The sequence below is a fragment of the Dipodomys spectabilis genome, unplaced genomic scaffold (assembly GCF_019054845.1).
Source record: "Dipodomys spectabilis isolate Male_0828 unplaced genomic scaffold, ASM1905484v1 ptg000019l, whole genome shotgun sequence".
Taxonomy (NCBI): Eukaryota; Metazoa; Chordata; class Mammalia; order Rodentia; family Heteromyidae; genus Dipodomys; species Dipodomys spectabilis.
Window position 1 is genome coordinate 350041 of NW_024870696.1, and position 23049 is coordinate 373089.

The 23049-nt window shown below is 41.0% G+C and overlaps 1 protein-coding gene across 3 annotated transcripts in view; it reads left to right on the forward strand.

Annotated features, from left to right (window-relative positions):
- LOC122103751 (prefoldin subunit 3-like) overlaps positions 1-22834 on the forward strand; it is a 36356-nt gene extending 13522 nt beyond the window's left edge. Inside the window, exons 3-4 of one of the 3 annotated variants that reach the window (XM_042674379.1) lie at positions 19448-20323; positions 22824-22834. In XM_042674379.1, coding sequence (XP_042530313.1) covers positions 19729-20319 — 591 coding nt within the window. In that variant the 5' untranslated portion in view covers positions 19448-19728 and the 3' untranslated portion in view covers positions 20320-20323; positions 22824-22834. Of the gene's footprint in view, positions 1-19447; positions 21045-22823 lie in introns of those variants that run through there. The other 2 variants (XM_042674377.1, XM_042674378.1) reach the window with 2 other exon arrangements.
- Positions 22835-23049: the final 215 nt, after the last annotated feature.

The following is a 23049-nucleotide window of genomic DNA, read 5'->3' on the forward strand; positions in this document are numbered from 1 at the left end:
CTTCACTAAGGAACTTGAGAGAGACCATGGCCAGTTTCACTCATGCCAACTGATGTGAAATTCTGGGGTGGGACAGCTTTCTTTTGCTCCTTCCTTCTTCCTTTCTTCCTTTCCTCTCTCCTTCTCTCCTTCCCATACCTGTCCTTCCCTCTCTTCTTCCCTCCCTCCCTCTGTCTTTTTTCTCTCTTTTTTCTCTCTCTCTTTTGACAGTGTCTTGCTGTGGAACACTGGCTGGCCTCAAACTCCAGACCTTCCTACCTCAGCCTCCTGAGTGCTGAGATTACAAGTATACCACCACTCCCAGAAGACTGTGGTGTCTAATGAGCATTAGTAGTTAAGGGTCCTTCATTTCTTGAAACACACACACACACACACACAGAACACACACACACACACACACACACACACACACACACACTTTTACTGGCTTCCCTTCCCTATCCAGTAATGAAGGTCATAATCCAAGAAAGAAGGCAAACAATATATTTTGAAAGTTGAGTCATTCCAGGCAAAAATAACTGAAATGTGGGAGGCTGAAATTCTCAATAGGGTGACATGATCATTTGTTTTCCTCAATGAAGCAAGCAAATCAAACAGGAATAAACCAGGCGCCTACCTTTCATCATTCATGGCGTAATGAGCTCCTGCTGGGTTAACCATTCTCTTATACTCTTTCCCCAAACACAGATGCACAGTGACATCAACAGAACAGCTTGAGATCATCAATCTATAAGACAGAAGTGCGGCAGCCAGACCCGCAGCCTTCTTAAACATTCATTGCCTTCAGCAAATGCTGGGAGGCAGCAGGGGTGAGGGACAGACTTAGGGATGGCAGTGCCCTAGGGCCTGGGGACCCAAATATCCCAAGGCTCTGCAGACCAGGCTACGTGCTGTACTCAAGGCCACAAACCTCAGACTCAATCCAGTGACTTCCCTTCCCACCAAGCATCAGCAGCCGGCCACCACCAACATGCCACTGAGCAGGCCCATGAGGGAGTGTGCGAGGCCCTGGGATCATCCACTAGATGGGCTAGGCCAGCACACTGCCCGCAGGCCACAGGCCGTTCACAGCCTGCCTGGCTCATGCCCAGAGGCCCAGCTGCTCGAGGGCAAGGCGGAGGTGCCCGGGTGGCACAGCATGTGCAGGTGTGGTACTACGAGTTCAGTACCACAGCTGGAGGCAGGGAAGGACCCCTGTCCTCACACGGTAGTGGGGAGCTAGCACATGAGGTCAGTGCGAGCACCACAAATCAAAGTGAGCCACTCATGTGCACACGGCACTCTACCTCTGCGACCTGTCACAGCCACTGGCTTACGGAGTTGTGGGGTCTCGGGCACTGACTTAGAAGACATGGGTGGCACAACTCTAGATGCCAGCACATTTAACTCAGGTCCAGGTGCCTGAGAGAGGCAAAGCAGTAGCTTTAGAAGAGGGGGCACCCTGATTTGATCTCCTCTGCAACAGAGTACCAGTAAGAGTCCGGGAGCATGTTCAGTGGTCTTACAGCCTCTCTGATCTCAGGACCTCTTTCTTTCTTTGATGGGAGAAGGGCTTCTAGCATTTCACCCAGGGCCTCATACCTGCTAAGCATGTGTTCTACCACCATGCCCCAGCCTCAGCCTCACAACTCCACTTCTGCTGAGGGTCCACTGAAATGGCAGATTTTTTTTTTTAAATCAATCATGGGCTTTAACTCAGCGGCTGAACACTGTCTCTGAGCTCTTTTGCTCAAGGCTAGCACTCTACCACTTTGTGCCACAGTGCCATTTCCAGTTTTCTGGTAATTAATTGGAGATGAGAATCTCAAGGACTTTCCTGCTTGGGCTGGCTTCAAACCACAACCCTCAGCTCTCAGCCTCTTGAGTAGCTAGGATGACAGGTGTGAGCCACCAGGGCCCAGCTTGTGGACTGGTTTTGATGTCACCATCCAGGAGAAGGACTTGGCCCTCCTGACCATAGAAACCACTGCTCAAACAAGCAGGACAGGTGCTGGGATCTGGGGACGCACTGGCTGGCTTTCCTCCTACTGCTTGCAGGTCTCTACCCCCTCAACTATTTCAGTGACCACCTAGCAGCACAGCTCAGAGTTAAATCTGTAGCTGAATGTCTACAGAAAAGCAGTGCCGAATCCAGAGGAGCTGCTTCCTCCCAGAACCCTCCCTGGCCCGGCTGTCCTGGGTGTGGAGTCTTAGTGTGGGGGCAGGGGCTGAGGGGACAGCAGAAGAGCTGCAGGGAAATAGTGCAAGACCTCCCTGGTGTGCTAGCAGCCTTGGGGAGCTGAGAAAACTGGAAGCAGCCAGAGGAAATGAAAATGGAAGCAAAGTCACTGGATGGGGAAGTCTCTGGGGATACACTCCCTCCCTGGCAGCTCCACTCCACCTCAGACACTCAGACGTGGGTAATCAAGTGCCTATACATGTATGTAAAGTCCTTCTACCAAATGCGTTAGATGCATGAATATGTCCACATTCACTCCTCTCCATTTGCCTTCCCTCCTCCCTCTGGTATCCAGACCCACAGCAGAGCCTACTTTTACTTTCGTGTCATTTTTAAGCAAATATTATTTGTACAGGTTTTACTATATTTTACCATATAATAATCAAAATAAACCCTTCTATTGCCCTCTCTTTTCCTACCCCTACCTACCTCTATTAGTCAATAGTTTCTAGTTTAGTTTTGCCATTTTTCATTTATAGATACCATGTATTTCAATAGTATTAGTCCTCCATCATTCTCTTTCCCTTTTCCCCTTCTTCTCATTCCCCCAAACAATTCCTAAGTTGCAGTCATATTTTCTCTCTCTCTACATATGAATGTATATGTATATGTAGAGCATATATATATATATATATATGCATATCATTTAGGTCTAAATTCTACAAATGATTGAAAACATGTAATATTTGGCTCTTTTGAATTTGGCTCCTATAGCTCAACATGATGACCTCCAGTTCCATTCATTTACAAGCAAATGACATAACCTTTATGAAGATATGTAAATACATATTTAAAATATGTAACATATATTTAATATATATTTAAATAAAAATATACAGTTTGGCTGTATATGCCTACCAAAATAATCATCTTCAACTGCAGATCTGTTCTCAACCATAGCAGTCACTTAAGTACCTTACAATTTAAGTGTTTTCATAGATGCCATTTTCTTCTCTTTTTGCTGTGCTTGATTGCTTCTATGTGCAAGCAAACTGAGATCTATCCAGTGTGGACTTGTCCAAGGTCAAACACTGAATAATTAGCTGAGCTGGAACTCAGTTTTAGACTTTCTGATCTCATATGCTATTGTATCTTAGTAATCTGGTTTTAGTAATCTCTCACGGTAATCTGTTGCTAGGAGCTCAAACCTGTACTCCCAGATACACAGGAGGTGGAGATCTAGAGGGGCATGGATTGAGACCAGCCCTGAAAAAAGTTTAAGAGACCCCATCTTAACAAAAAAAATGTTAGATAGCATACACTAGTCATCTCATTTTAAGTAAATAGGAGGAATGAGGTCCAGGCTGGCCAAAGCAAAAACAGCAAGATGCTACATGAAAAATAGCCAGAACTGGAGCATGGCTCAATTTATAGGCCCCCTTCCTATCAAATGTGAGGCTCTAAGTTTAAAAGCTAGTACCTTGCCCCTCCCCACAGGTACAAACACACAAAAAGAGTAATATAGAGTAGAGGCACTTGAAATTTCGTGATGCTTCATGCTGTGATTTCCAAGTCCAGTCTTCCCACACCTTATAACTTTCTCATGTCTACCATCCAGCTTCCAGTGCACTTAAGAGTTAGTATACACAGAGTATTGGACACTGTGTTGTTGTTGTTGTTGTTGTTTTTAACATTCCTGGGGCTTGGATTTAGGGCTGGACACTGTCCCTGAGCCTCTCTGTGCTCAAGGATAGTCTTCTACCACTTGCCACAGCACCACTTCTGGCTTTTTCTGTTTATGTGATACTAAGGAATTGAACCTAGGGCTTCATGCATGCAAGGCAAGCACTCTACCACTAAGCCACATTCCAAGCCCAGATACAGTGTTTTTACCAAATGATAATTATGATTATTATTCATTTCCACACCACTCAGAGTCTCATAAACTCTTATTCCCCTCCTTTTTTTTAGGTTATGGGGCTTGAACTCTGGGCCTGGGCTCTGTCTCAGGAACTCTGTCCCTTAGCAATTCTGCTCAAGGCGAGTTCTATACCACTTGAGCCACAGGGTCACTTCGGGTTTTCTGGTGTTTAATTGGAGATAAAAATCTCATGGACTTTCCTGCCTGGGCTAGCTTTGAACCTCGATCCTCAGATCTCAGCCTCCTCAGTAGCTAGAATCACAGGCCTGAGCCACTGGTGCCCGGCTTCTCATTCCCTTTTAAAGACTCCTAGTTCCTCCCATTGTCATTGTCTGATAAAACCTTGATGCTGGCTACACCTGGTTGTATTGTTCACTTATTCAGCACCAAGAAGATCACTATAGAAGAACCCCCCAATTATGTGTCTTGACAACATCAAATGTTAGATTTCCTTAGAAAATTTACTTTCACAGTGTCTAGAGATTTCTTTGATTCCTTTACTTTCTTGAAATCTCCAATAACTCTCCTGGGCCATGACTGGACAACTTACCAGGAAAATATTTGGAATCTGACTAGATATGTCTTTTATTCTACCTCTAGTCTACAAACTCAACCTGATGTGTATCATCACATTTTACCTTCCCATCTGCTGCAGGAGATGGAGAATCCCATTTCTATGGAGTATACTCTTCATGACATGGTCCTGGGCTACAAGACCCTGCTTGGCTCAAGGATTCCCTTTTTATAGTCATCTTCTCTTCCATGCCATCAAGTTCTCCTTGTATCTTGGATATTTCTTAATAGCATACAAATATGCTGTAATATTTCTATCTTGAAAAAAATAACACAAAGAAACAAAAACAAACAAAAATTTCCCTCTTGATCTCTCACCTTCTATCAGTCACGATTTCCTTTCTGTCTTCCATTTCCCATCACGTTTCCATTTGCCCATCTCCCCTGTCTTCTCTTCAGTTCACTTCAATAGATTTAGTTCTCCATCACGTTCCTTTGCTCAAGGTCATCACAGAGTTCTATTTTCACAGAACTGATAATCAAGTCTTTATCTTCATTTTGCTTGACTTCTCTGCAGCCCTACTCAGTTTACCCCCTTAGCTTTCTGGCTATTGATCTCTCCCTAGGATCTGTCTTCCTCTTCTCCTTCTCTGCCCATATATTTCATGAAATCACACTCTTCCTTGGCTTCAAATATCCTGTCTGCGTTGGTGTTTCTCTTTAGAATTCCAGATTCCTATATCCAACTAGCTCTGTCACCCTAGTCTGATGTCTAACAGAGAACTTCAGCTAACAAGATCAAACTTCCTGCCATGAATCTTTTCTTCTGAAGCCTTTTCCATCTACAGGTCTCAAATCCTGGAATCATTCTTAATTCCTTCTTTCCTTCATGGGCTGCAACCAAGATCTGTAAGTCCTATGGACTCTACACAATTAAATCATATCTTAAATTTGTCTGTTTCTTATCACTTCCCTGTGACGGCTGAAATTTCAAACACCAGCATCTCTAACCAGGAGAGTCACTTTGTAAAATGTTTTGATTATCTAGTTCATCTTTCCTTAGAGGAAGTAATTTTATTCATACTGTGTTAGCCTTCAGTCCATATTTCTATTTTATTTTCTGATTCTTTTGTTACACCAATATGTTCTGTATTTTAAAATTCAGAATATAAAATGTTGACAAAATTGTAATTAGAGAAGATTAATACAAGAACTAATGAGGCAAAGTGCTAGTGGCTCATGCCTGTCATTATAGCTACTCAGGTGTATGAGATCTGGAGCCTTCAAATCCAGCTTAAGCAGGCTTTGAGGCTTCATCTCAAAAATAAATAGAAAAAAGTAGGGCTCTAAGTGTAGTTCAAGTGGTAGAACATCAGCCTAGGAAGCATGAGGCTCTGAATTCAAATACTGAATTAAATGAAATGTTTTTTTAAATGCTTAGCACTGGAGTTGGCAGGTGCAGGAAGATCAGTAATGAAAGCTATGATCAACAGGTTCTTATCAAACGAATTCTCCCCAGCTAGAAAAGGAGTTGTGCATGCTTATAATTTATTATCATTAAAATCTGTATTGACAGTGTTTGCATTTCTGTGTACTGAGAATGTTCAACACACACAGTCATCTGGGAAAAAAAAGGGGGAGAACCCAAGGTTCTGTTGAGCTCCTGTCTAAACTGACACTTATTTGGGAGTCATGGGATGAATGGAATCAAGTGATGAACGGAATCATAATAATTTCCACATTTCCTTCGTTTGTGGAGTTGGTATATATTATTTTATTGGCATCTCTCAATCTTGCAAAGTCAGTGTCCTAATTCTGAGAAATTGATTCTCCTTTCATGAGTGACAGAGCCTGGGTTTAAGTTGATTTTAGGCTCAGAAGTCTTGACAATACCATTTTCATTCATTCATTCACTTGTCTGCCATGAATTCAGCTAATATTTGCTTGGTACTAGTCATATACCAGGCACTGTGCTAGGTTTTGGGACACAGACATTAAGGTAACAACCTTATCCAACCTTATCTAGAAGGTCATCTAGAAAAAAAAAACATAAAAGAGATTCTTAAAAATTTACAGAAGGCCAGTTACCGGTGGCTCACGCCTGTAATCCTAGTTACTCAGGAGGCTGAGATCTGAGGATGGAGGTTCAAAGCCAGCCCAGGCAGGAAAGTTCGTGAGATTCTTATCTCCAAAAAACCACCCAGACAACCGGAAGCGGTGATATGGCTCAAGAGGTAGAGTGCTAGCCTTGAGCTGACTAGCTGAGGGACAGCGTTTAGGCCCAGAGTTCAAGCCCCATGACTGACTAAAAAAAAAAAAATCACAGAAGAGATTCTGAAGAGCTAGTCCCAGAAATTCTGTGAGAGTAAACTAATACTTACAGTCACCTTCAGTCATTTATTCATTCATTCTTCGGCCACTCATCAGCAAATACTTGCAGAATGTCTACTAGTTGATGAGCAGGTGCCATACCCTTAGACTAACATGAAAAAGGGATTTACAGTCTGGAGGAGACAGTGGAAAATAGACACAGGCAATTCAATAAGTCTAATGGTAAACTTTCTTTCAAACCCCTTTTATTTTAAATGGCTTATTCCATTTAAAATTCCTAGTCATCGCAGACTTTCTAGCCAGAACTGAGAGTGCCTGTCTTTTGCTCTTCCACCTACAGCCAGCTCTTGCTGAGCCTTCCCCTATCTGTTCTTAGTCTCTCTTCCTACTCTCCTTCTCTCCATGGCTCCCACTCCAGTTCTGAACCCCATGGTCTTCTATCTGCTTTGCCATGCCATATCCAAAATGGTCTTCCTACAGCATGCCAGACCCAGAACAATGATAATACAATCTTCAAGGACATGAGATTTGGAGACAGTGAGACTGGTTCAAATTTCAACCTGCCATGTGCTTAGTATAATGATCTCATTACCTGGGGTCTCTGTACCTCAACTTCTTCATCTTTATTATTATGGGTTCACTGGGTTGTAGAGAATATTCATGAGACAAGGAACAAAAAGTGGTTGGTTTGTTGTCTATGATATCAAAAACTATGTAAAAGGGAGTCATAATAATTATTATTGTTGTGTTAACCATGTCTATGTGCATGTCTGTATTATAATCTATATAAAAAATATATACAACATATATAATATAGGAATAATATATAATATTATATGATATATTATCTATAATATAGACATATATGCCACATATCTGTATATGTGACACATACATAATATAGATGTATATATAAACATTTATATGTGTTAATATATATGTTATATGTGTTAGTATATATTAATCCCCCCTACATATATGAGTTGTGTATATCTGCTCTAAAATTAAAGTTTTATTATCATCATTTGACAATAAAAGTTAAGTTACAGAATTACAAAGTTAGGAATTAAGTTCATGTTACAAAACACAGTTATAGTGCTTATTGCCTTGTTTGGAGGGTACTATTTTGTGTACCCAGTGTCCACCAGGACAGGAAGCTCCTTGATGACATATATTTGAATTTCATACAAGGAAAACTGGAGAATGAATGGAGAGCTGAACAGCTGTTTCAGGCAAGGCTGAGAGCCAGGAGATGCTGGACCTCCATGAGGCATGATCAGACTGGTCTAGTCACTTTGTCAATGAACAGTGCCATCACCCTGCCTGCAGGGTCACTCACTCATTGCTTCTATCTGCACATGGATGAGGGTCTCAACGTCTTCTTGTAGGGTCTGTTGAGGCTTCAGAGGGATGGGCAGGTAACCATAGTGCTCTCTGTTGCAAAGGTACATCTGGATGCCTGCAGAGCCAAGAAAGGAATGACATCAACCAATAAGAACACAGCAAGCTTATTTATTTATTTATTTCTACAGTACTTACCATTAGGTACTCTACCACTTAATTCATGGCGCAGTACTTGTTTGAGTTTTTTATTTTTATTCTTGGATAGGGTTTCAGCTTTGTCCAAGCCTGGCCTCAGACTATGATGCTCCTATCTATGTCTCCCAAATCCCATCATTATTAGGGGGCGGGGTCCGGTCGTGGGGCCTGAACTCTGGGCCTGGGTGCTGTCCCTCAGCTCTTCAGCTCAAGGCTAGCGCTCTACCACTTGAGCCACAGCACCACTTCTGGCTTTTTTCTTTTTGCTTATGTGGTGCTGAGGAATGGAACCCAGGGCCTCATGCATGCAAGGCAAGCGCTCTACCACTGAGCCACCTTCCCAGCCCCACCATCATATTTCTTGGTTCAGCGAGGGCCTCAGTTTTTGCCCAGGCTTGCTTTGAACTGATCCTCCCAATCTCTACCTCTGGATTACAAATAGGATTAGGATTACAAATATGAACCACTGTTCTCAGCTCCGGAAGATCCATTTCTTAATGACAGCTGGGAAAAGTGAGAATGGCTGATGGCTGATGCTGATTTGCCACTGCAGTTGAATAAGCGGTTGTTCTGGGTACTGTCTATAGAGCTCAGAAATATCCTTTTATTTAAAAGTATAATATAACATTGGGGGATTGCAAAAATGCTGGCCTCTCTTCAGCCCAGAGGAAATTGATTTTTTTTTCTCTCTGAAGAAAAAGCATGTGTATGGCCTGAAATGAACACTGAAAGCATGAAGGGATCAACAGGGAGGCAAAGAATCCCCATTCCAGATGGCAGAATGGAGCACTGTAATCCACCTCCAGGAAATAACAAGAAAATGAGCAGTCAAGTCTGCATTTGACCTGAAAGCAATCAGGAAGATCCTGTAAGGCTGATAGATTATTAAAGCTAAATCTAGACACACATGGAACCAAAAATGAAAAAATAATACCAAGATAGGTTGAGATGTTCCATGAATTCCCTGTGCTTTCCTTTATAGAGTTGGAATCAGCCAACAGAAACTTCCAAAATGAGTTCACAAAGGGCAAAAGAAAGCCTGCATCTCAGGTCCTATTAAGAACCTACGAAATGACATAGCCAGAAATATGTCACAGCCCTCTCATAGTCAACTCTGGCCTTCATAGCCCCTGACACTGAACTCTAGAGTTACAAAGCATCTGTGTTCCGCACAGCAGCTAGTAATGAAGGAATCCAGGTGGTTGAATACAGATCCGGCCGGGGACAAGTCTTGGGTAATAAAAAGATTGCTTCATTAATGATGAGTATACCAAACTTTGGTCTATGTCATTATGCCTCTGATTTACTAATTACTATAAAGCCATCAATGTTTTCCTGAGAGTTAATTGCATAATAACATCTCTGTTTTGAACAAATGAAATATCTACCAGTCAGCCATGTTGCTGGCCAAGTCAGATGAAGTTGTCACAATGCATTAATGGAAAAGAAATGGCCTTTGCCCTTCACTCCATCTGGCTGGAGTCTGGACTGCTCCACTGGGTTCTGCCACTTCTGCCTTCTCCAAGTGAACTCACAAGCTATTTGCCTATATGGAGGCTTCCTGGACAATGCAAACCCAAACTGTTGCTTATTACAAAATCCTAAGGAATTCAGAAAGTAAAAGTCTTGTGTTTGTTGTTTAGGTTGTGTCTTTACTCTCATTAAGCACATCATTTTTTTTGTTAACTTTAAGTAGTTGTACAAAGGAGTTTCTATTCAACAAAGCAGTTCATGAATACGATGTATCTTGACCAGCGTCACCCCTTTCAACATTCTCATCTATCTCTCCCAACTCAGCCCTTACCAAAATTTTCTTAATTTTGTAGGTTATATATTCCATATGAATGGGATATAAAACCTAGATAAGCAAGTCCTCAAACGTGAGACTTCAAGAAAGACATGTATTTACTTTGCGTGATATACGCAGGCAATTATTGGATGATGCAAAAAGAGAAAATGGAGGGAGAGAAAAAGAGGAAGAGGGAGATGAAGAAGACAAAGTAAAAGAAAAAAGAGGATAGAGAAAATGAAGAGGAAAGAAGATGAGAAAAAGAGAAGATGGAGGAAGATGAGGAAAACTTGGGTCACAAACGAGGGAGTCTCCACACAACAGAGACAAAGGATTGGTGGCTGTGACAGCTCTCAGATAAGATTACATGAGAAGACTCCATGAGAGATGTCTTCACAAACAGGCAGAAGGGAATGCCAGATGAATCTCAATCTGAGAATTTAGGGGACTTTAAGAAAATGCAAGGTCATAATACGTATTTACTTTGCATGATATACTCAGAAAACTAGAAAGAGGAAATGGAGAGAGAGAGAAAGCAAAAGAGGGAGTGATTAGTTTTCAGTTGAGTTAAAAATAGCAAGAAAGAGTGTGAGAAAGATAGAGACAGACAAGAGAGAGACAGGAGAGAGAAATGTATAATTCTAAGTTAGATAAAGAGAAACTAAACATACTCTAGAAATGGCTGTTGGAGTTAGCATCGTGATTATAAACTAAATACCTGTTATCTTTTTTTTGGTGCCAGTTCTGGGGCTTGGGTGGGTAGAGAGCACTTGGCATGGGTCCTGAAAGGACAAAGATGTTGATCACTTACTGTGTGGCCTTGAACAAATCACAGCCTCTCTGAGGCTTGTGGTTGGACAGTCCTGCCTAGGAACTGCCTGAAATAAAACCTTGCTGCCTTTTACACACTTACATGATGATGCTACAATAGATGATACACAGCTAGGGCACTTCAGAAGAATGATAACCCAGGAAGACCACGCATCTTGCATCAAGATTCTTGGTGGACCAAGCAGGTGCTTTGCTTTGTACTTAGAAATTAAGGAGCCTCAGAGATACATCAAAATCAGCATGTGGCTTCCAGGCTCATCCGTGTTCCCTCCCCCCCCTCAAATATTTAAAGGGCAATGAAATACTCCTTGGGCATCACACAATTGCTAGGAAATACCCTTCATTCTTTCCAGATAACAAGGGCCCTCCCTAGATCCCTGCCTTATCTACAGTCTGTCCCATTATTTGGCCCTTGAAGTTCACTGCTGTTAGAAATTCTGGTTAGGTCTTTGCATGGGAAGCTCTCACCTCCTCAAGGAACACAGGCTCTAACACAATGCTAGACATAAAAGTAAAGCCAGGTGGGCTGATCTCTTCCCTCTTTTTTGACCTCTCTTCTTTCTAGGTAAATTACCAAGAAAGCTTGGGCCTCCTGTTTTTGATGTCTCAGAAAGTCCTTGGAAATCTGACCAATAAAGTACAAAATACATGTGAATCAGCCAAGCAAAGGACAAGGATGAAAAATTCCTTGTGTCACTCTTCCAGCCCAAATTCCCAAGCATTAGTTTAAAAAGTCATCATAATTCAGAGCACAGATCACAATAATGGCTTGTGTAAGGACTAGAAAGGAGCACTATGCTAGGAATTGGCTATCATTGTAATTGTTAACAGCTCACTTTCTTGGAACATCCTTGCTTCCAGCTCTTAAGTAAAGGACTTGGCACAACTTGTAGAAGAGGCCCTGCCTCTGCTTCTGGCCCTAGGGAAGTCAGAGCAAATCACACCCCAAGCTGAAAGGAGCAGCTTTAATTCACATGGCCACAAGAACCTTCAACCAAACTTTCAATCTGTCAGGGTTGGATTTTTTTCTCCCCTCACACAAGGCCTAAAAATGTCCACATCTGGCCCAAAGGATCTAAATTGCTGCAATTCAGATGAAACATCAGCCTTGCATTTCTACCAATCTTCTCATTCCTCCCAAATCTCCAGGTGATGTGTGAGACACCCAGGGCCTGATGTGTGAGGTGCAGTTTGGATTTGTATGCACAGTATAATCTGCTGGCGATCTTCCCAACAGCCCGGGGTCTTTGAAACTCCCCTTTGCTCTACCTTATTGGGCCATAGAGTTTATTTCATCATCATCTTGGTTTTTAAACCCATTTTTGCTAGAGGCTAGGTAGCACATCTTTGGCCTATAATGGACCCTGATGTCTATAAGGCAGGGCTGAGTCATCTCAGTAGGCTTTGCTTTGGTGATGCCTACATCTTCTTGTTGAACTGTATGGTGAGTTATGTCCTTCTTGACAGCACAGGTGAATCAAGAAAAATACATTTCCTGCCTATTAACTTGTCTTTCTCCAGAAGCCTCCAGACTGCTGTGAAAATGTTTTCCTAGCCATTGACCAAGTACTCCTTCCAAGGGGATTAAGGCAGAGTAATCTCTGCCTGATTGCCTCCCACATCTGTTCTGTCCTCCTAGAGTGAGGGAGTTTGAGCTTATGAGTGTTTAGAACAAACATGCCATTCTGTGCCCCACTCACAGGCAAGTTCTGTCCTCTTGCTAAGCTCTGGGTATGGGAACTGTCTGTGTTTAAGTGAAAGTCTGGGGTTAATGACTGGACTGGACTCTTATAGAGATGAAGAATGTCTTCCCTCCATTCCTGCCTTGCTGGCTGGATCATCATGGTGGTGGAGCATTGTGGGTCCTATGGCTAAGGGTGGGGGCTAATGCGTGCAGAAGGGCCAATACAGAAGGAACCCGAGACTCTGAAAACACCATGGAACACAGCCACCATAATAGCCCAGACTTTTCTGAGGAGAAATAAACTTCCATTTTTACACTCTGGGGACTTTTACCAGTGTTGTTTTTGGCTTCTGTCATAGTTTCATGATTAATGAAGGGACTCATACAAATAACAATCACAATGCAGTCAGCACCATAGGGAAGTTACTTATCAGATTCCCTTGACTCCAACATCATCTCTATTGCCTCCTCCCTGCCCCCAGACAGGGGCGTCCCGGTGGTAGCCAGGCCCCATTCTTGGTCATTGGTGCTCACAGGGACATAAAAGGGGATGGCATGGTTACAGTAAAGAAACCATCTGCTCTAGTATTTCTTTTAAAAAATTGAAGTGGCAGTGTTTTAAATAAAATCCCCAAGACACGGGAATGGACCATTTGCAGTATTGTCATGGCAGCAGTGCAGCCAACTATAAACAGCACCTGCTTACCTGCTGGGAAAGGCAAAGATGATGATGTCATCAAAGGTCCTGGTGTAGTCCTGGAGTGTGTGTGTGGAGAGGGGGGGATGGAGGGGTCAGGAGGGGGGGGGGGAGAGGCCTCATTCCTGAGATCAATCAGGAAGGTGGAATGGACTCATGGGGTACAGGAAAGCAGTCCATCCTCTTCCATTCCCTAATCTGAAGGTAGTTGGCATTCCGTTTGTAGAAGCCCTGGAAAAGAGCCAATAGGTGGTTGATCTCTCCAAGGGCTTGATTTCCCCAGCCCTTGTGGGGCTGGTTCCTTCTACATCATTGTGTGTTAATAGAAGTTTTCAATGTGCCTTCGCTCCTCTAGTTTTGACCCCAGATTTTCCAAATATGCTCGAGGATGACAATCTCTGTTTCAGACTCAAAGAGTTTTGATATCAGAAACAACTTTGATCAATGTGCTTCTTGCTTTGATAATTTCATAAAAGTGCATTATGTGGCCGGGCGCTGGTGGCTCACGCCTGTAATCCTAGCTACTCAGGAGGCTGAGATCTGAGGATCGTGGTTCAAAGCCAGCCCGGGCAGGAGAGACCGTGAGACTCCTATCTCCAATAAACCACCAGAAAACCGGAAGTGGCGCTGTAGCTCAAGTGGTAGAGCGCTCGCCTTGAGCTGAAGAGCTGAGGGACAGCGCCCAGGCCCAGAGTTCAAGCCCCACGACCGACAAAAAAAAAAAAAAAGTGCATTATGTGTTGCCTTATTACTGAATCTTTAGAATATATATTACAAAGTGGAATGGCAGATCAATTGTGAGCAAAGTTCTGGTGTCAGATGCTTGGAGCTCAGATCCCACCTCCTCTCCTCATTGTTTATAGTTGTCACTGAATTGACTCAACCTTGATGTGGTGCTTTCCTTGTCTCTAACACAGGGATGATGACATCAACCCCACAGGATTTTCCATAAAAATTTGTGAGGTAGGGGCTGGGAAGGTGGCTGCCTTGCATGCATGAGGCCCTGGGTTCGATTCTTCGGCACCACATAAACAAAAAGAAGCCGGAAGTGGTGCTGTGGCTCAAGTGGTAGAGCACTAGCCTTGAGCTGAAGAGCTGAGAGACAGTGCCCAGGCCCAGAGTTCAGGCCTCACAACCAGACCCCCCCAAAAAAAAACAAAAAAAAATTTGTGAGGTAAAGCTATAAAATACTTAGAACAAGGCCTAGTATCAAGAAAGCCTCCACACATTAAAATGACTACATTACACTATGGCTAATACTATTAGTTACAGCATTGCACTACTTAGCTATAAAAGTTAAAGTTTCCTTTCAATGCAGTTATTTGTTTTATATGTTAGTGGAGGTGTGACCTGCTCCACATTTTATAGGGGGATTCACATTTTGAAACTTCTTCTCTGCACAAGTACATAGGCAAACCCATCCTGGCTTTCCACAACGGTAGAATGACCATTATTTTCTCTCCAAACTTAATCATTCATACAACAAATACCCACTGGGTACCTGCTACAACTCAAGCATGGTGGTAAATGTGGAGTTCCTAAGTAAGATGTCCTAGTTTTAGTTCTCACAGAATGTAGAGTTTGGTTGGGGAACTTACACTCCAGTGGCACTGATTAGAACTCAATATAACCAAAGCACAGATCCATTCCAGAAAAGGCAAAAGATATATTTCAGCAAAACATGCCTGAAAGTATGTGGAAGATTTACAAGGTGGCGCTAATGTGAAGTTTTGCAAGCTCAGCAGTAGGGAAGGACAAAACTCTTGTTGGAAATGTGAGTCCTTACACATTCTTCAACCACTCATACTCCTTTATGGTGGCATTTCCTGCCGTGAGTCAGCACCACATCTCAGACAGCTTAGACTCTTCTACTTCAGTGTGTAAGAGTGTTCTAGTTGGCTAACCATAACACGGACCATTCCATAAGCTACCACTCAGAGCCTTGGGGTCATCAGAATCATTTTCTATTCATTTTTGCCCGTGTAACATTTCAGTCTATGAAAATTGTTTAATGGATAAAGAAGGAAACATTGATTCCTCAGAGGACTGAAAATTCATGTCAAGTAGAAAGTACTAGACTAGAGCAATATTCTCATAATGAGCAACGTGGAGGTTTTATGGCAATGATGATTCATTGATTATCCTGGGAGGAAGGATGCTAAGGAGGAAATGAGGAAAAAGAGAGCAAAAATGCCTCCCCAGAGAGAGGTCTTAAAGATATTGGTTGTGTCTAATTTTCCACACAAATTCAATTATGGGTAGTAATTCCTGTTTGTTGGCCAGCCAGAACCATGCTCATCTGAAAACCAGGGCTGGCCTTAAGCCTATGAAGTCATTGGCCATTTGTGTTCTGTTAGAAGCCTAAGTAAAATGATAGAAAGCCAATAATATATGGAGGAAGATTGTAACATTCTCGAGTTGTGCAGAATTGACTTGTGTGCAAAATTAGTGAGCACCTTCCTCCTACATGTGTTTAATAATTAAAGTGGAGAATACAATAACAGAGACTCAGATCACCTTCCCCCACCCTTGCCAGTGGCAAAGCATAGCTCATCAAGAACAATGCTTAAGAAATTGTCCTATGTAACACGTGAAGATTATTAATAGAGTTTAAACAGAGTTGCTATAATGTTTTCTGCCAAGGAACTGAACGGATTTTATCAATGTAAACATGCTACCATCCTGAGACATATGGATAAGAAAAATCACTCAAAATCTCTCAGAGCAAGGGAAATCATTTAACAAAGGAGGAATGCCAGAACTATGGTTTAGTGGAGCCAATGATCAATTTTAGGAAAATTTGTAATTATTCAACATATTATAGCTTGAAATATTCAAAATGGTGTGTTACCTCTCTTCATTCTAATAATACCCTAGCTTTTCCTTGTTTGTTTATTTAGATATGGTCTCACTATAGAGTCTAAGCTAGTTTCAAACTCCAGATCCTTTTGTCTCAGCCTCCTAAATTCCTAAATGATGGATTACAGGCATGATTACAGATCCTGGCATTATAGATTACAGGCATTATGGGTCCTGCTTGTTTTGCAGTTTATCATCAAATTGCTATGCTGCAATTTAGTTAACCTTTCCCTCATTTAAGTTGCGTAATGGAAGTACTGACATCATACAAATGGCAAATGCTATCAGTGAAGGTCCTTCTCCACAACAGGAAACCCTCTGGCCATGAGAATACATTTTCTCCCTTACTACATCTTTGTATCAGATTAATATTTATTATAGCAATCAGTTTATCTCTCTAATTCATTAAAGAATAAAAAAATAATGAATCATCAACATTGGAGGTACAGGCCTCTAGACTTGGGAGATTTTTATTATGGAATAGAGAAATGATGGAAATCTAAGCTTGCTTTAGAATTTTAATGTGAATTTTGGAAAAACAAGCTATTGTGTCAATTTTAGACATTAGAACCTAAGGAAAGTAGCTTGTCAAAAATCATCAAAACATTTATTCTTTTTGACTCAGTAATTCTACTTCTAAGAAGCCATCCAAGGAAATAATAGCAAATACAGAAGAACATGTATTAGCTGAGATTGCCATTAAAAGTTGCAAGCAAATGTTAAGTGAGAGAAAGTGAGCTTCAATACAGTCACTTGATAGTAATGTAATTGTTGAAAACATACAAGCTTCTATCTGTGATATTGTTACAGTGATGGGGCAAAGGTCTTTTTGGTTGTTTTACAAAAATGTAAGTTCTAAGTTCTAAAACTGTCTAAGTTTTTCTACTGGGTTCTTAGGTTAAGCTTGTAATGGTAAAAAAGAGAGTTTTTTTAAGCCACTAAATTGTGTGTGTGTGTGGTGGGGGGGTTGCAGGCAGGAAGTAAAGGAATGAGACCAGGGAACCCCACAATCTTGCTGTACACTCCATGTACACTCTTATTTGAATCTTTCTAGGCTAAACTCTTTAGAATCTTTTTTTTCTGATAATTAATGAATGCAGAAGAGTCCATGGGCTATGGCAATAGACTTGGATCTACTGCCTTTCCTGAGAATGCTTGCTCTAATAACCCCCTAGCTTGTATGATTCAAGGGGGAAGCAAGAAAAATGTGAAGTTCTAGTGCTGTTCACTAGTTGCTGCCTTGTGAGATCTCTGCGCTATCATTCATGAACAGAAGACTTGTCTGGGGTGTGACTCCGCACCAGAAGTTAGAGTCTAGGCCCGGGATTCCAGCATGGGGGCCACGATGGTTTTGTTTTCTTCAATCATTAGATTGAGGGTCTGTGGATTAGTAAGGAAATTGTCCACATCTATGAACTAGGAAAAGAAAAGGGTAACAACATGAGCTGGAAAGGTACTTGGCAGTAGTTCAGGAGTAACTCAAGCACATCTAAAGGAGAATGACATAAGAAACCATACTTCTGTGTATGCTTCTTAATGGAATTCATTACAGCTGGGTGGGTTCCATTTAATAAAGCATTACAAGCCCTTAAAATATGTTTAAAAAACCTACTCAGTGAATGTCCACTTTTGCACCAATGGGCCAGGCTCTTTAGATTTTCTATAGTAATTCTCAAATGAACCAGAAAAGACCATTTCATGCTATTTTACTGTTATCCGTAGAATTTTTGCTTAAAGTACATTATATTAACCCTTGCTAACCAAGTAGCATGAGTTTCTTAGAAGTCTGTGTTAACACCAACAGAGATAGTGTAACACGAACATTTTATACTTAAGAAAGAAAAGCATACATTGAAAGTGACTAAAATGATGGTATTTATGTCATGCATTTTTAATTTGACCACAATTTTTAAAAGCTGAAAGTGTTCATTTTATGACAATTTGTTTATGAAAAAATCTTGTCCTTTGGCATTCGTGTATTTCATTAGCAAGTAGTCATATACAGTTCTGTATTACCAGCAAATTCCTATGAAATAATTTGTGTTGAAAGTGTATGTAATGTATTATTAGGTTGCTTTTTGGAGTGGCTGAGTGGCTGGGGAGGGACATAGATTAAAAGTAATTCTTCTCTTTAGGAATCTAGAGACAGCAGATGTTTATAAATGTGGTCTCATTTCTAGGGTTACACTGGAAAACCTTTGCCCAAAGAATTTGCTGGGGGAAAGGCTGTGTCCAGGAAAGAGGACTGTGGCTTCTTAGGATTCCCTAGGAAGTTGCCTTCCTTTCCAGTTGAGTCAACTCACTGAGATAAATGGATTCCCAATCAGCAGTCCAGCATTTTTTTTTGGTGGATTCCTCTCTAAGCTCTGAGGAAAGTGGTGGGACCTCTTTGTGGAAAGAAGATCCTCATGGTTCAGAGTTTCTTATTCCTGTTACATGAGAGAGACCAGATAGTTTAGGAGCCTCTGCGCACTCACAGACTGGAAGACTATCAGGAGAGGGTCTGAGCTGAAGTACAAGCACTGCAACCTTGAGTGACCAAGATTTTCTCTTTTGCCTTTAGTGAAGGCAAAAGAAGCATTGTTGATTGTTACTAGGATCCTAGCTCTTGGACAACTGATTTGGACACATTTTAATGGCCATCTTTTTCTTTTTTTGCCAGTCCTGGAGTTTGAACTCAGGGTCTGGGCACTCTCCTTGAGCCTTTCTGTGCTCAAAGCAAGTGCTCTACCACTTGAGCCACAGCACCACTTCCTTGGACACATTTTAGGTAAGAGTTGTCAAGGAATCAAGCATCTGTTTTATACCAGAATGTAGTCTGACCATTTTCCCCTCACAGTTCTAAGGGCTGCCTGTTGTAGTTTCATGACATAAACACCGAGAACTTGTCTAGTGGTTTGGTCCAATTTCCTCAGGATAAGACCCAAAAGAAAAGCAATAGCTTATAATTACTGAGTGCTTACATGTACCAGGTAGTCCACATAAATGTTTATATGTGTTAACTCACTCCTCCAGCATCATCTCTATATTATAGACTGGAAACTGAAATAATGAAAGAGTAAGAAACTTGCTATTTACTGAGAAGAGTCTTCATATGAAATACTTCCATTTATTTTATTTTTCAGGTTTCCCAGGCTGACCTCAAACTCCTAGGGCCAAGCAGTCTTTCTGCCTGAATCTCCTTAGCATCTGGGAAGATTGGCAAGAGCCACCATTGCTAACTTTTCTTCAGTGGGTTCTAATAAAAGCCCTATGTGGTAAATCTACTATTCTCTCCATTTCACAGACGAACATCTCCATGTAGAAGAGTAATGTCTCTTGCGCAGTGCTACAGTTAATAAGGAGCACAATCAGAATTCTAATCCAGGCAGACTGTCCCCAAAACTTATTTTTGGGCTTTCTCAAGATGGCGGCTGCTAAGGAAGGTGCTGCTGTTGAAGTGGCGTTGGGGACCAGGCAGCGGCTTCACTTGGGAATTCCTGAAGCAGTGTTTGTGGAAGATGTAGATTCCTTCATGAAACAGCCTGGCAATGAGACTGCAGATACAGTACTGAAGAAGCTGGATGAACAATATCAGAAGTATAAATTTATGGAACTCAACCTTGCTCAAAAGAAAAGGAGACTGAAAAGTCAGATTCCTGAAATTAAGCAGACTTTAGAAATTCTAAAATACATGCAGAAGAAAAAAGAGTCCCCCGATTCAATGGAGACCAGATTTTTATTGGCAGATAGCCTGTATTGCAAAGCTTCGGTTCTTCCTACTGATAAAGTGTGTCTGTGGTTGGGGGCTAATGTAATGCTTGAATATGACATTGATGAAGCTCAGGCATTGTTGGAAAAGAATGTATCTACTGCTACAAAGAATCTTGATTCTCTTGAAGAAGACATTGACTTTCTTCGAGATCAGTTTACTACTACCGAAGTCAATATGGCCAGGGTTTATAACTGGGATGCAAAAGGAAGAAACAAAGATGATTCAACCAAGAGCAAAGCATAATGCTGTCAACAAAAAATGTGATTCAGAAAAAAAAATGTGATTCAGTTTTCCAAACATGTTGTTATAAATATATGTGTTTTTCTTTTAAAGGTTAACATTAGTTTTATTTTTTAACAAGAATGATTAAATTTTAAGATAAACACCCATTTTATTTATTTATAAACGAAATATATTTCAAATAGTACAGAAAATTATTTCATACTTCCCAACAAAATTAATGCTGTTTTTAATCTTTTCTCTTTTTTTTTGGTGTATCAAATGATAACTCAACTGAATGATATGGAAGACTGAATGCTGGGCACTAGCAGTTTACTTTTTCTTTGTTAATTGACGTTACTTTCATTTGATATCGTTAACTATTTTAGAGTTAGGAACTACAGTCTCATTATTTGTAAACTTGTTTTTCTTTAATACTTATAGGACATTATGTTGCTTTCTGTTGTGTTGTCAATTCTATAAATGGGATTTCATGAGTTACCATGTAACCAATAACTACTATTGAGACAACACTTTTAACCACAAATAAGTGCATAATGTCTTTGTGATGCCAATATAAGGGAGATCTTGGCCAATGGGAGTACTACACATTTGAAATACATAGCTGATTCTGTATTTTTTACAAAACCATTCTCCAAAGCATCTTGAACAGGAATATTTGGATAAATGTAAATCTGAAATGGTTAAAAAGAATTGTGAGCTTTTTCATTCATAAATCTGCATAGGAATAAAAAAATTCTGTGGAAAGCCATTTATACTGTGGCAAAAGTATTGAATGATATCAATTCTGGTAAAAACACAAATGTGTTATTCCATCTCCATGTAATAAAAAGCATACTAGTAAAAAACCTGTATTTTTGATACTTTGTAGTATATTCTGTCATCAAATAAATTTGACAATGTAAAAATAAGTTCCCTAAGGAAGTCAAAGATTTAGTTTATGTGGTAGAATCTAGCAAATGAATGCATAGAGCCTAACTTACTGATATATCCCAGGTAAAGTGAAATCATGGAGCAGACATAAAATGTTCTTGGGATTTCTTCTTTCCTTCCTCCCTCCCTCCCTCCCTCCCTCCCTCCTTTCCTTCCTCCCTCCCTCCCTCCCTCCCTTCCTCCCTCTCTCTCTTTCTTTCTTTCTTTCTTTCTTTTTTTGTTGGTCATGGGGCCTGAACTCTGGGCCTGGAGCCCACAGCTCTTCAGCTCAAGGATAGCGCTCTACCACTTGAGCCACAGCACCACTTCCAGCTTTTTCTGTTTATGTGATGCTAAGGAATCAAAACCAGGGCCTCGTGTATGTGAGGCAAGCACCCTACCACTTAGCCACCTCCCCAGCTCTCTTGGGATGTCTAATAACTTTCATGAAGCATAAGGCAAGTGGCTCATTGCACCCTCCAGAATCTTTCTGAAAGTTCTCAATTGCTAGGGACATCAATGCTGTCACTGCCACCCAAACTAGATACCACCTGCAAGTTCCCACAGCTGTGCTGACAGTAAATGACTTTAGTAATTCTTTTTTTCACAAAAGCCACAAGATTGTAACTAATTGTACATGTGAAAAGAATTCCCTCATGGTCCAGAACAGCCAATGAATTTCTGAAGTGAGAGATAGTGCTTCTTATCATGTTTGCATTAGGAGAGACTTAAGCAGGGCTCAGTCTATTGTGGAATCCATAAGGGGTTTCTTAATCTAGAAATACGTGAAACAACAAAATGAATCAACCTAGAGCCAGGAGCCATTTAGTGACTCTTCTTGGAAATTGTGCTGCTTTGCTTTGCTTTCTTATTATCTAAGATATAAATATTACATAACAATTACTCTCAATTTAAGCAAAAATTCAATTTTATTTTCATTTTTCATCAATGTTCAGGGCACACTGACATATCTATACAACACTGTTTTAATCATGCATATAAAAGGAGAGAACAAAATTATAGTTCCAGTATAAAACTGGAAATGTAAGATACCTTCACCTGGCTATTTTGAATTAACCTTCCCATTACTCATGTAAAATAGAGTAGCTTCAAATTCTTCAAATGATGCATCCAACACTTGTCTGTGCTCTATCTTGAAAGTGTAACAAATAGATCCACAATAAAGTGGCTTAGCTCACTAAAGCATTTTCAAATTATGTCACAAACTAAAACCTAACTCCATACTCCATATGAGACTTGCAAGTGACCTGCATACATTCAACATTAAATAAAACTAAAATGAGGGGAGGGAGGGAAGGAGGGCAGAATACAGAATAGAGTCATAGGAAGATAAAGGTTCCTGACACCACTAAGAAAAGGAGTGAGGGAAGCACTGGCATTTTCCTCAGGGGGTCCCCTTAGAAGAGGGCCTTGCTAAAACCAGAAGACTGAGGAGACTTCCTCCTTATGTGGCAATGTTAACAAAGAAGATGATGTTAAACCTAGTCTACAATGGCCTTTTGTCCTTCACACTTGAGCTTTTGCTCGAAAGTAATGAAAATCAGAGGGAGAATCTTCAGGAATGTTCAACAGAGAACATTGTAAAGCACAGTGGCTCTCCATTTTAGATGGGGGAATAAGTTTCTGTAAAACATCGAGCCACTGGAAACCATGTGACTGAAGGCATAAAGAGATAGCAAAACGGGGGTCAGAGATATGTGCCTAATAACAGAGTTTTATTCTGTAAACTTGACATTTGAATTAAAGCCGATCTTATTTAAAATGTTATTCAAAATCTTTGAGGCCGGCTTTGATCACCTT